This window comes from Cuculus canorus, chromosome 15, assembly GCF_017976375.1.
Source record: "Cuculus canorus isolate bCucCan1 chromosome 15, bCucCan1.pri, whole genome shotgun sequence".
Classification (NCBI taxonomy): domain Eukaryota; kingdom Metazoa; phylum Chordata; class Aves; order Cuculiformes; family Cuculidae; genus Cuculus; species Cuculus canorus.
The window spans coordinates 13,182,166-13,195,436 of record NC_071415.1 but is presented as its reverse complement, the minus strand read 5'-3'; the positions used below and the strand labels follow the sequence as shown (position 1 = coordinate 13,195,436).

General features: G+C 50.2%; 1 protein-coding gene across 3 annotated transcripts; it reads right to left on the bottom strand.

The window, feature by feature from the left end:
• Positions 1-545: 545 nt before the first annotated feature.
• ZFAND2A (zinc finger AN1-type containing 2A) lies at positions 546-3,671 on the bottom strand. Of its 3 annotated transcripts, XM_054080689.1 has the most exons (6): positions 3,459-3,669; positions 2,830-2,924; positions 2,053-2,184; positions 1,702-1,850; positions 1,083-1,172; positions 546-688 (listed from the first exon to the last, which is right to left on the bottom strand). In XM_054080689.1, the coding sequence occupies exons 1-6, from the start codon at positions 3,511-3,513 to the stop codon at positions 679-681; spliced, it is 531 nt and encodes a 176-aa protein (XP_053936664.1). In that variant the 5' UTR covers positions 3,514-3,669; the 3' UTR covers positions 546-678. The 3 variants fall into 3 exon arrangements, with proteins under 3 accessions (XP_053936664.1, XP_053936665.1, XP_009566824.1); XM_054080690.1 differs by lacking the exon at positions 546-688 and having other exon boundaries at positions 1,158-1,291; positions 3,459-3,671; XM_009568529.2 differs by lacking the exons at positions 546-688; positions 1,083-1,172 and having other exon boundaries at positions 1,698-1,850.
• Positions 3,672-13,271: the final 9,600 nt, after the last annotated feature.

The window sequence follows — 13,271 nt, the reverse complement described above, 5'->3', positions numbered from 1 at the left end:
GCTGTATTCTGGCCTCATTCTCATTACATGGGATACAAATAGTTAATGCTACTTGCTCTGGCTTTTTACCCCAACTGCTGAAAAAAAACTATCCAGGCAAATCTTTCTATAATATCTAAGAGGTAATAAATAATGAAGAATTACACTGTGTGTGCCTCTGAGTATTAGCTTTCAATGAATTGATTAGGGAAGGCCCAGAAAAACTGGGTATGGCTTTATAAATAAAGTACTTTCAGTGACACTCAGAAACCAAGAGGCAGGTTATGTAAAACTGGCTTCATGTTGATATATGCTGTTTGTCAAGCAGAATGCTGCATTGCATGCCACTTTATTTCCAAAAGGATTGAGACATATGACAGTAGCTTATATTTCAGACTTTCACCCTCAGAAAGTTAGTTCAGACTTGCATGACCTAAGCAAAGCTGGCTGTGTTTCATGCTAATTTTAGTATGAAACACTACCACCATTCCCCAGTTTTATTCTCCGAGTATTTTTCGTAGTATTACAGCACTTATTCCAAAGATAGGAACAAATAAAGTTGGCTTGGAAAGGGTGACAGTTTATTGAATGCATAAAACATTATAATACAAAAATAAGTTAATTGAAAATTTTCAAGAGGTGTAGATAGGATTCATTTTAAAGTAGACAGAGGTTTGATCCAGATGTGAAGAGCCTCTACTATCTGCATCTGAAAGACATAAGAATGCATTGTAACAGTTAAGGGAAGGGCCTGGGCCATTTTAAATCACATGCTTGTTATGCTTTCCTCTGCATTCCAATGACGTGCCATTTTCCCAGAACTTGACCAAGCCCCACACTGAGCAGGTGGGAGACAGCCGTGCTGTTACAACAGTTTGATGCCCTAATGCTTGTGTCTATATGGCTATTTTAATCACTGCAGTTCAGGGAAGTAAAGATTCACTTGTGCTGCCAGAACCTCTCTACTGCTTTCCCAACACCAACCAAAGGTCAACTACTACCTCTAGAGCAGTTAGAGGTATGACAGTGGCACTCCTACACTATGTTGACACAAGACTATTTTTAAACAATCTTGTTTGTCCTTTCTCCTTTACAGCTCATACCTGTTGTGCTGAAGGCTCCCATTAGATGGCACTCCAATTGCTCCCGTGGACTTGAAGGCAGTCTGGGAGGCTCTCATCAGAGCTGCATATCTACAAAGAAATACAACCAGGTTCAGCACTTCTTATGCCCACTGCCGGTAGTTCCGCTCTTCACATCTGTCATACAAGTCCTACAGTCCTATTGCACAGAAGAAGGAAGGTACATCTGCCTGCAAGAGACAGTATTTTATTAAAACTTTAAGTTCTACTTGGCAAGGCATTGATTTTGTTCTTTATTACTTCAAGGTGCTGGAAAAAAACTTCAGTATTCTAATATTTAGATCCAGACACCAAAGAGTAAGTGAGATGGCCAGTGTCTGTTCACACACAGAGGACACCAACAGTCAAGTTATCAAGACAGGTAAGCTTGGAAGAATTGTAGAAAGGCATCCGACAAGAAGCTTTTAACTTGGCTCAGTCTTCCAGAGATTAGGCCCAAAATACAGGGAGGAAATAGCGGTTATTTTAATTAAGTGACCAGGATTTTACAGAACTCCCTATTACTCTCATCTCCCCACCAACCCCTGACAGCAGCTCTGAAGTTTCAGCTTGAGCTTAAAGTATCATAAAAAACACTTACCCTGCCTTGGAGATGGGGCCGCCCCCTTTACAGTCATGATCCAGAGGATGCCTATGTTTTATGCAGAAGTTGCCACCACACTGTTCACAAACCAACTTCATCATCTCTTTCTTTTTGCAGCCTGGCTTTAAGCACTTGTTTGTGAAGATCTAAAAACAGAAGACATGAAGTTAGCAATGCTTTCTTGATTTCTGTGATCAGGTTCAAGTAATGGCCAAGCTGAAGCACAAATGCTCAAGTGCCCTTAAAGTTAAGGTGAAGCAGAACCACCTTTCACACATTCTGTCGTCAGAAGACCTAACTTCATGAGCATTAAGCAGGCAGTTTAAACTTCAGCAGCAGTCTCCTTACCCTCTGCTTTTGCTGTGCTGGATTATATTTGCAGTCCTTATCCATGTGGGCTCCAACCACAAAATCTGGTATTTCCCCCTTCTGTACCGGGATAGGTGCGTTACAAAGTGGACACACAGGAACCTGCACATTCTAGGAACATACAAAACAGATCAGAAGTCCAACTCTATCTTTGTCCTTCCCCTTCTCTTACCCATGGGTAACAGAAGTGGATTCACAAAGGGTTTACGTTCTAGTCATTTATTAAATGTGCTTAAAAATATACTTCACAAAGGTAACTGCAAATTGTTATCCAGAAGTATAGTTAGGCACGTTTTGCCAAATCAATTTGTAGCAACATACTTGGCAAGTTGACTTTAAATATGCTTCTAGGCTTTCTGGAATTACAGCCTTTGATACCTTGAAGCCCAAGTATGGGCCAGAGATCAATGTTTATCCCCATTTATTCTACTGTGTATACCTTCTGCAGTTTCATGTTTGCTGTCCTTCGTCTTAAAGGATGCGGCTGCAGAAAGTTTTAGGCCACAAAACATTATTTAAAATCTAAATCATCCCTCACTAGGGAGACACAGTGTAAGTGAAGGAGACTGGAGCCTAGCAGTACTGAACTCTGAACCACATTTCTATATACTCAAAATTCAGCTGTATCATTAACTTTATATTCTGCAGTGCTCCCCCCCACCTTTACTGAAACTACAGATTAAGTTTCAGAGCAGCTCTCATACATGACGGGGCAGTTCTGCAGTGTGAACTACTGACTCATACAGAGGAACTTACTTTCTTGTAGGCAGAGCTACACTTGTGGTCGTCGTAACGGATGTGATCTTTACAGAAGAGTTCCCCACATGCATCACATTTCAGAGGAAGGAAGTCTGGGAGAAGAATGAAAAGGAAAAACAGATTCTCATTGAGCAGAGCTGACAGCTGTAAGAGTACTTGCAGAAGACTACAAACCAACTGTAGAGCAAATAAGTTTTGTCTCATCACACTCCAGTTATGTCTAGAGAAAGTATGTCATTCTTCACAAATAAAGCTACAAAAGTAAGACCTATAAGCTTTCCCTCTTTCCACCTGGTGTTAGACTAACACAAGCCACACACTCAGGAACTCCTCCAACACAGAAACTTTTCATGAGGCATTAGATAAGAGCTAGGAGCGGGTGTACAAATCTGAAGCCGAGGCTCCAAGACATTTTTGTTCTTTAAAAACGTCTCTTATCAATTTAAGAGCATACAAGACCTAAATACCCCGGCCTGAACTATCAATCGCTCTATTACTCGAAAGAGAGAGAACAGAAGCATCCCCGCTCTCCTACAGCACCCGCCGAACCGGCGAGACGCGGCCAGGAGGCTCCCCTTGGGGGCATCGCCCGGACCCCGCTCCCCTTCCCTCGGGCCGCTCCTCACCCAGCTGCTTGCAGGCTCGCTCCGAGCAGTGCTCGCCCAGCCCCGGGAGCTCCATAGCGGCAGAGCGGCGAGAACCTCCTCACCGGACAGCACGGCCTCCGCGCCGCCCTTTATGCGCGTCACGCTGAGTCAGCCCCAGCCCCGCGCTGAGTCACCGCAGCCCAGCAGCCAGCGCCCGCCGGGGGGCACGGGGAGGGCTGCAGCGGGGGTGGGCGTGGGGAACGGAGCGGGCAGGGGATGGGCATGGAGATGGAAGGGGGCATGGAGCAGGGATGGGCATGGAGCAGGGGATGGGCATGGAGATGGGCATGGAGCAGGGATGAGCAGGGAATGGATATGGAGCAAGGGATGGAGCAGGGGATGGGCATGGAGAAGGGAGGGGGCATGGAGCAGGGAGGGGGCATGGAGCAGGGGATGGAGCAGGGATGAGCAGGGAATGGGCACGGAGTAGCGAATGGAGCAGGGGATGGGCCTGGAAAAGGGAGAGGGCATGGAGCAGGGAATGGGCATGGAGCAGGGATGAGCAGGGAATGGATATGGAGCAAGGGATGGAGCAGGGGATGGGCATGGAGAAGGGAGGGGGCATGGAGCAGGGAGGGGGCATGGAGCAGGGGATGGAGCAGGGATGAGCAGGGAATGGGCACGGAGCAGCGAATGGAGCAGGGGATGGGCCTGGAAAAGGGAGAGGGCATGGAGCAGGGAATGGGCATGGAGCAAGGGATGGAGCAGGGGATGGGCATGGAGAAGGGAGGGGGCATGGAGCAGGGATGAGCAGGGAATGGGCACGGAGCAGCGAATGGAGCAGGGGATGGGCCTGGAAAAGGGAGAGGGCATGGAGCAGGGAATGGGCATGGAGCAGGGAATGGGCGTGTAGCAGGGAATGGGCATGGAGCAAGGGATGGAGCAGGGAATGGGCCTGGAGCAGGGAATGGGCATGGGGGAGGGATGGGCATGGAGCAGGGGGTGGGCGTGGAGAAGGGAATGGGCATGGTGAAGGAGATGGAGAAGGGAATGGCACAGAGCAGGGGATGGGCATGGAGCAGGGAATGGGCGTGGGGAAGGGCATCGGCCTGGAGCAGGGGATGGGAATGGACATGGGCATGAGAGTGGAGGTGGGTATGGAGAAGGAAAATGGGATGAGAATGCTTGTCTGTCTTTAACAAGGCACCTCAAGATCAAGATCTGGTTTAGAATTGTTGATCTTTGTATGTGTGTCATACTGCTGGCTTGGCTGGGAGGAGGTGAGGACTATTGATTTAGTGACATTTGTTATGGGATTGAGAAATGAGAAAATGTTGTTCTCCCTCTGCTCTCCCCAGAAAACACCTGACTTTCTCTGTAGTACATGACTCGGATGCCAAGTGGAGCTGTGAAATCGAAGCGCAGCTTTAGGAAGGCCTGTGGTGGCCTACTACAAAGGCCAATTTGGGCTGTCAGACTCTGGGAATGGCATGTGCCACTCATGCGTCTTCCCCCTCACCCGGCCACACACATTCATGTGACTCCTGCTGTTTGTGCAGGATCTGCCGGGATCAAATGATACCGCATCACCAGCCAGACGCTCTTCTCAGCCATTCCTATACATTAATTTTCCTGCCTGGACCCATACAATCACCCAAACCCTCACTCAAAGCCCTCCCTCCCCGGGGCAGCTGCGATGAGGAGCGCTGCGCAGCCCCTCTCTCCGCTCTTGCCGCCCCCCCCCCCGCGCGGTTCCTCTGTGCTGCCGAAGGGGGCGCTGCCGCGCGCTGCCTCCAGTGACGTCCTCGTAGGAGGCGGTATCCGCGGCGCGCCCGCCCGCTCCCCCTCCGCCGGACGCTGGCGCGGTGCTGAGCGCGGGCCCCGCCCGGCCGTGCTCCGGGGACGAGCGCCCCCCAGTGGCCGCGCAGCCCGCGCCTCGGCCGGTCCCGGGGGTGGCCGCTACCCCAGCGGGGCTCCGGCCCTTCTAACGCCGAGCGGGCGGCCCGTGTGCCCGAGAGCTGCGGGCGGTGCTGCCGCCGGGCGCCCTCATGGGGATTTTAGTGTTTTCTTGTTATTTTGCCCCATAACTGCTACTCTCGTGGGAAAAGGACAGCTTCGGGTTCCTCGTGGGAAGGTTCCCCTGACCGTGTGCCTTCCAGGCAGTGTAGTCCTTTCATTATTACAGTGTTTCTTCTCACCAGGTCTGTCACCATGAGCTGAAGGCACCGGCTGATGCGCTGAATGCGTGAGTGAGAGCATCCTTGTCCGGCTGTGTCCAAGAAGAGTGTTCTTCTGGTGCTTGTAGATCACAGAATCATAGAACCGTTTGGGTTGGAAGGGACCTTAGAGCCCATCCAGTTCCAACCCCTCTGCCATGGGCAGGGACACCTCCCACTGGATCAGGGGCCCAAGGCCCATCCAGCCTGGCCTGGAACCCCTCCAGGGATGGGGCAGCCACAGCTTCCCTGGGCAGCCTGGGCCAGGGCCTCCCCACTCTCATAGTGAACAAATTCCTCCTTATGTTCAGTCTAAATCTGTGCCTCCCCAGTTTAAAGCCATTGCCCTATGTCCTATCACTGTGTGCCTTTGTGAACAGCGCCTCTCCAGCTTTCTTGTAGCCCTTTTCAGGTATTGGTCTCCCCGGAGCCTTCTGTTCTCCAGGCTGAAAAAGCCCAACTCTCTCAGCCTGTCCTCCTCTATGAGAGGTGCTCCAGCCCTATTACACAGTTCCTTCTCACCATTTCTATCACCAGCAGCTGAAGGAACCAGCTGATGCTCTGAACGTGTGACTGAGAGCATCCTTGTCCAGCTGTGTCCTGTGTGAGTTGGAGCATCCTTGTCCATTCTTGTCCTAGAAGAATGTTCTCTAATGCTTGTAGATGTTTCCATCAGACATCACATTGTCCATCTGATGGTCCCATCCATGGGCCCTTCTCCCGGCCAGCAGAACCTGCCTCTCAAATCACATTTCTGCAAACCCTGATGGTCTCAAGCCCAGGAGAGCTTTTAGCAGTCAGAATTCCTATTAGTACACAGACACGCCTGGTACTTGACCAGACAGTCAACAAACATCTTCCACCAAGTTCCTTTGGCCAATGGCACGTGATTAAAAGGATTTCCCTTCACTGAGCTGAGTGTCTGCCAGGGTGACGGAGGCACCGAGAACATAGTGCTCTCACCAGCTTTGCTCATCCTTTTGACCTGGTTGTTTTTGACAGTTGGGGATGGGGAATGTTGAAAAGAGGGAGGGAACAGAAAAAATATCCAAATACAAACAGTAATAGATAAGTACAGTTCTGGGAGGTACTTCAAGAGCTGCGTGATGGAGCATCTCCACATTGTCTCCGTTACACTGTTTCAACAACACTCAAGAACTGGGGAAGCGCAAAGAAAACCCCACGTCCCGCTGAGCTCCCAGGCTGCTTTTTTTTTCCTACAAAGCACCTATTCCAGAGGAGCTGGGACCCCAGTGACCTCCCCGGGAAGGAGTGCCCAAAAAGCGGTGGGGTGAGCTTGGCAGAGAAGAAGAGGCTGGTGTCCTCACTGTGCTGCCCCACAGGCTGGTGAGATGCTACCAACAGGACGGTGGGTTTTGGTGGGAAAGGGAGGAGTTTGCATATGGATAACAACAGAAATGGCTCCGCACAGATTAGATGCTCTTAAGGAAGACTGTAAATCCCAAGTCTAGAAAGGCACAGAGTGCAGGCAGCCATCTTAATAGAAGCGAGGATTAGAAATTAGCTGAGGTCTTTAGTAATATTTTTAGAAGGTCGCTCCTGACAGGTTAGACTGCTGAGAACCAGAGGAAAGTGCCGAACCTCGTATTACTCGGGAATGGATCACACCGTGCGGCAAGCGATTAGAGGCTGGCTCGCCTAGCGACAAGGGGGAGAGGTGGGTTAGAACCGATTCGGGGAGGAATTAGCAAGGGAAATTGCTTGAGAAGCAGAATTTGATTAGGGGCAGCCAACGTGGATTTGTGAGAGGAGGGCTATGTGTAACTAACTTGCTGAAGTCTGGGGGAGGCATCGCTCCTGGCGGCCCCGCAGCACGTGGGTTTTATATAACCTGATCTGCAAAGGGAAGGCCTGGCCTTTGCCAGCAGAGTGGTGGCACTGGATGGGATGGATGGAGACCACCTCCCTCTCTTGTTTCTGCGCAGTTTCTCTGCCTCCTCCTTTTCCTCCTATCCCTTTTATTTTTTACCTGATTTCAGAGGGGAGGACGGCTATTGCTTCTTCCTTTGTCCTGTGGTTCTGCTCTTTGTCCTTCCCTTCCTTTCCCACGGGTCCTGGGATTGTCTCTTGGTGGCTTTGCAGGGCTTAAATGCCCCCATCCGCACCACCTCACCAGCATGGCCTGCCTCAGGACTGACACTGCAGTCTAAAGGGGGAATAAAACACCTCTGGAGAGCATCATAACCTTCCTCAGCTTCATGGATGTTTGTTTCTTCAAACAGGGCCCCTGAGAGACATTCGTGAGAAGGTTAGAAGAGTTCTGCAGGAAACAGCAAACGCTCCGGCAGCCTCAGAGCTGCAGAGCACCATTGTGGCCATCCAGCCTGGCTGAGGCAAAGCACGGAGGAGCAATGGCCAAGGAAGTCTTGACCGAGCCAGAGGGATTGTCACACTGCCCAGAAGAGAGAGAGTCTTCAAAGGCCTTCCCTGTCCCCTCTGTTGTGGCAGCTCTGATTGCACGGCTGGAGAAAGTCCCTGCTGCTTTTCAGCGCCGTGGCTGACACGATGGAAATCCTAAACAGGACATTCATGGGGTGGCAGGGGCATGACTGTCCCGTGTCACTGCCAGCTGCAGACACAGCATGGATGGGGAGCCAGGATTGTGGCTGGCTCCATCCTATCTCTCAGGGCAGGGTTGGTCCCCTTCCCACCGAGGTGCAGCACAACACAGAGATGCCCATGGCTGATTCAGCCGGGTCCATCCACCTTCTGTGCCCCAAAGTCTGGTATACAGGGACAAGTCTCCCATCCCCAGGGTCTCCACAGCCACCCCATCACCCAGGGTCCTCCCGCGCCAGCCAGGAGCATCCTGCTTGCTGCTCCAGCTGCGGAGCCACAGCTGCGGCATTAACATTTGGGTGACTCCAGCTCACATTTGCCTCTTCCAGGTCTCTGAAGTCCAATCCCATCGTCCAGCTTTTTGGCTCATAATTTCGTACCAGGCTCTTAAAACTGAATTTTATTTTTATTGCAATGACCCTGTGGTGGTGCTGGATCCCTCTGTGGAGGAGACGTGACATCTCCATTACAGAGCTCAGATAAGTGTCTTAAAGAGACCACACACAAAGGAACCGAATGGTACCTATTTTTATGAGGTTTATTACAGGAGGGGAAGTAAAGCGGTGCGATCTCCCCACAGGATACTCGGTTAACAGCAGCAGACAGAGAGGAGAAATCTGTGGAGGCGGATCAGTTTTCCAAGAATATTAGCTACCGCTGCTCTAAAATTAGAGTCTAGGGAGAGCAGACAGGTTGACATAATTGAAAGGGCTGTCTTATGGGATGACATAGTTAAACGAGCCCATGATCAGCTTTAGAGTGACAGCTCAGCGACTTCTTCTAATCCCCAAAGGAGCGCCGAGTTGCGAGGCTGTGATTTAACTGGTCCTGAATCTTATCTTGTGATGATGTCAATGTTATTAGAACTCATTTCTAAAGAGATGCGTCCAAAATCACCATAGACGACCTGGCTGGTTTCACCGGCACGATCCTCCCACAGCTTCACCCTGCATAGCCCATAGTTGACAAAATCGCTCCTTTGCTGCCTTTCTTGTGTACTCGATCCTGTCCCCACAGGCTGGGCTACAGGGGCAGACCCAGAAACAGGATTAAGAATCTCATTTCAGGATGGAGCTGAAAAATGTCCTTGAGCTGCCCATTTTATTCAACATAATTCAATATCAAACACAAACTAACAAAGTCAGAGCTGAAATATAATAGCAGGAACCCCATAAAAGAGTAACCTAATCTGTAAGATAAATAGACAACACTTTAGCCGGGGGAGAGAGCAAATAAAAGAGAAATATGAGCGGAGCCATTCTCAATTCATAAGTAACTTTAAAGAGAAATAATGAAGATGAGTTCTCCAACTTCTAATGTCCTAAGGTTCTACTTAACCAAAAAAAGGGACATTTTTAATGTGTTCCTCATACGCTCTCACAAAGTGGATGTCCCTGGATCGTTCCCGCACAAGCCGACGCCCATCAGAAGTGGAAAAGGTTTGGAGGGGCCATCCTGCAATTCCTGATGAGCCGGGAGATGTCAGGATTGGGGCTCTTCTGAGCCCTGGTGCTGGTGGACCCTCTCAGTCGCCTTTGGTAGCCACCTCCTGCTGCCTTGTTTTGGGTGAGACACTCAGAGCACCCACTGCCTTCATGACACCGTTAGCCTGACTTATATTATTTTGATTTTTTAGCCTCTTTTTTAGTGCCTGTTGTAACTCCAAAAGCCAGGATCTTCCAAGCAGCCTAATTAATGTGTTTAGACACCTAAATCCCACAGAGTTTCAAGGATGTTTAACCCTTGGGATCCTTGGTAAATCCTTGCTGAGTGCCCTAGGGCTCCTCGCCCACTGCCGCGTTTACACAGACACCAGCAGAGCAGTGTGAGCTCACTTCTTCGGCAGAAGAGTCTCTTGTTTAAAACCCATTTCTTAAATGAGAAGCAAACTGGAAAGAGCCTCCTCTGACAGGTAATTGGTGGTGACCCATAGCTGTATGAAGACGTTAAATTCTCTCCTTGGGTTATAATGAAAAAACTTTGTTTTGTAGACTGAACTTCTTCAATTAAAGAGACCAAGTGCTCCTAATCCCCGGCTCTTGCCCCTCCAGGGGAAACCTCAGATTTGATGTTTTAGGTGTAAACCCCGGCCCACTGCCCTGATGCCCGCTGTGTCCACAAACCAAAGCAGCATCTTTTTAGAAAGAAGAGGCTTTTCCTTCTTCAGTGTCACTGTGGAGGGGGAACAAAAAAATCAGCAGAACCAAGCCATTTGCTTTGGTGTTTGGGACTGTCCCAACCCAAAAGGAAGGAGCATGGACGGCAGCCGAGCTGGCGGTGGGACAGGCACAGAGGACACGTGGCTCCAAAAGTGCTGTCTCAAACGGTGGGAATCGTTGCAACAGCCTTTGTAATAGTAGTGGAAAAATAAATCCCTTATCAGGTGATTTCTGGTCACAGATCAAACACTCATGTCTTATACTGTCAGCTGCCGATACCTGGCAGAAAGCAGATTAAGGGTGTCCATGACAGCCTTCCCTGGGATAACAACTGTCTTTTTGTCGGTCCCTACTGCAAATGCCACAACAGGACCCCGTCCATGGATTTCCTAGGCGCTACCATGATGCCATCAACTGGCAAGGGAAGGTAGACCCCAAATCCTCCTCTTTTATGGCATTGGTGGTTTCAAATTAAAGCATTTCACTGAAAACTGAGACTCTGTCCTTAACTGCTTCAGCTGAAGACAATTTCGCAGCGGTGCCAAACCTCAGCATTGTCTTTATTTTCCTTTTCTTTTTGTAGACAACAGAGCCATCTTTCTTTCCCATTTCGCAGCACTAAAAATAAAGATGACCCTTCCCAAGTGGGGTTTGGTTTATGCTGTAGGCACAGAACAAGACCAAACCCCTTTCTGGTGTGGACGAGTGGTCTCCTGTGGGTTAGCAGGGGAAGGTGGTCAGCAGAGTTCTGGTAGAGCTTGGGAGATAGATCCGGTGAGGGAATATCTGAGCAGAGGAGACCCCTTTAATGCATGAATCCACAGCGGGCTGACAGCCCTAAAGAAATCATCTCCAAAAGCAGTAGTTCTGAGATGGACGGCAAGAGTTTGGATCATACCCTCCTCTGCAGCTGATGCTCGGACTGGGGGGTAGGACAATAGTTTTATCAATTGCCCTTGTTTTCTGGAGAGTCGTCCTGCACCCATCGCTCCCACCCACCCCTTTACTAGTGGCTTTTACTGGCCCATGGTGCAGCCACATCCTCGGAGGTATCAGGCACCCCTGGCAGAGGGTCGAGCACCTGCAGGGTGATGCTCCCTTTGGAAAGATGTCCATCCCACAAGGACAAGGACGCGTGACACTCGGAGCTGCGTGCCACGAGGTGGCACCATGTCACTGCTAACCCGCACAGCGGGGTCACCTCTGCAGCCAAGGACCTTCTGCAGGACCTTGCTCACCTGGCAGCCCCATCGTTAAAATCCTTCCACTGAGCTGGAGGGTCCTCCCTTCCATCAGGTTCAGCTGAGGGAGGAGGTGGCGCCACTGCCCTGGTCCATGGAGCATCCTCCCAGTGGGACCACTCACCTATGAGAGCCTCCTGCATCTCCTGCAGCAACCAGGTCATCCTGCAGCCAAGGGCACAAGGTTTACAGAGATGTGGTGACGTCTCCCCCTGGTTACAGCTCGACTCAGGCAGGGTCCTGGGCTCCTATCCCTGCTGTCACAGTCGTTTGTTGGCACTGGGAGAGACAACAGCGTCACGGTGGTGGTTGTGCCTGGCTGATGTGTGCTGACCTGTTGGCATACATTGGCTGTGCCCTCACCTGCATGAAGGAGATCTTGTTTCTCCTATAGAGCTTGATCATGTCAAGATAGGGAGGATTGCAGTGAGCCTCTCCCCATCATGAACTTCATGCCTTGGCCCATTCAGATCACCTGCATCTTGGGAGCACCAATGCAGAATAGAAATGCTGTGAGTGACAGTCCCCAACCCAAAGAACTTGCCCAGCACCTGGTCAGTGCCTTGATTAGGCTCCTGAGCTCCTGATTACTGAGTTTCCACAGCCTAACCCAGTCCTTGGGCTCCTTCAGCAAAGCCCTGGTAGCTTAATGCCCTGTCCTGCTCGGGGGGGTACAGCCCCAGGACCAGCCTGTCCCCACCATGCTGCCCTGAGCTCTACTGACAGACCTATCATGGGTGTCAGTGGGACCCACTGCTCAGACAGAAAACAAGGTGACTGCTGCACCCGAGTCTCCCCTAGTGAAGGAAACAGGAGTATGACCCACAGGAACCTATTAGCGGAAAATTGCCCAATGGAGGAGAGCTTCTGCATAGACTGAGGAATCTCCAAGTAGCTCCTTCTGCTCCTGCTTTAGAGCATGGAGGACTCAGCCAAAAAACATGCACGTGTCTCTGAAGGGGAAATGGAGGGAGCTGCTCTAAGCGAGCTCCTGCATCGGTTCGCAGTCCCTGGCAGCGCGTTCAGTGTTGGAATAGAGAGTGGTAAAATACCTACATTATTCCTGACACAATGTTTTGCAGCTGAACAATATATTTGCCAATTCAATTTATTCAAACCAGCTCCTTGGGAAGACAGCAAAGCAAATCCAGGTGGCAATTACTGAATTCAGGCTCTGCCCTGGACTCGGGAAGACAAAAGGGAAAGATATGAGAGAAATAGCAAGTTCTGTTGGAAATCCCACAGCCACAGAATCCTAAGGGCTTTTAATCACATGCTTGCTGGTAGCCAGCTGAAAAAAACCCCTGTGTCATTGGGCAAGAAGAGAGAGCAGCCTCTGCAATCGCTCTGCTGTAGCGCTTAGCACTTGGAACTATCTTTGCTTACAGAAATTATACGCTTTTTTGTTTTCTTTTGAAAACAAAGCAGTATTTTGGGCTCCACAGCCCTTTGCAGTGATGTGTAATTGAGGAACAGGAACATTCCATAGCTACCAAGACTGACAGCGTTGCAAGTCCCACTGTGTTGCGTTCTGTCTAACCTTACTGCAGACTGACCGGGTGGAGGATGCCTACAAGCTTAGATGAACTCATTCAAAGCTTTGTTAGACACCTTCAGCCTTGTGCTGAGTCTCATCGGATCCCAGACCCTCTTTCA

Excerpts from the sequence above, each read along its gene's own strand:
- ZFAND2A (XM_054080689.1), bottom strand. The coding sequence starts at position 3,513 with ATGGAGCTCCCGGGGCTGGGCGAGCACTGCTCGGAGCGAGCCTGCAAG. Across the intron at positions 2,925-3,458 it reads GCGAGCCTGCAAGCAGCTGG|ACTTCCTTCCTCTGAAATGT; the intron begins GTGAGGAGCGGC and ends TTCTTCTCCCAG. Across the intron at positions 1,173-1,701 it reads GGCCCCATCTCCAAGGCAGG|ATATGCAGCTCTGATGAGAG; the intron begins GTAAGTGTTTTT and ends ATTTCTTTGTAG.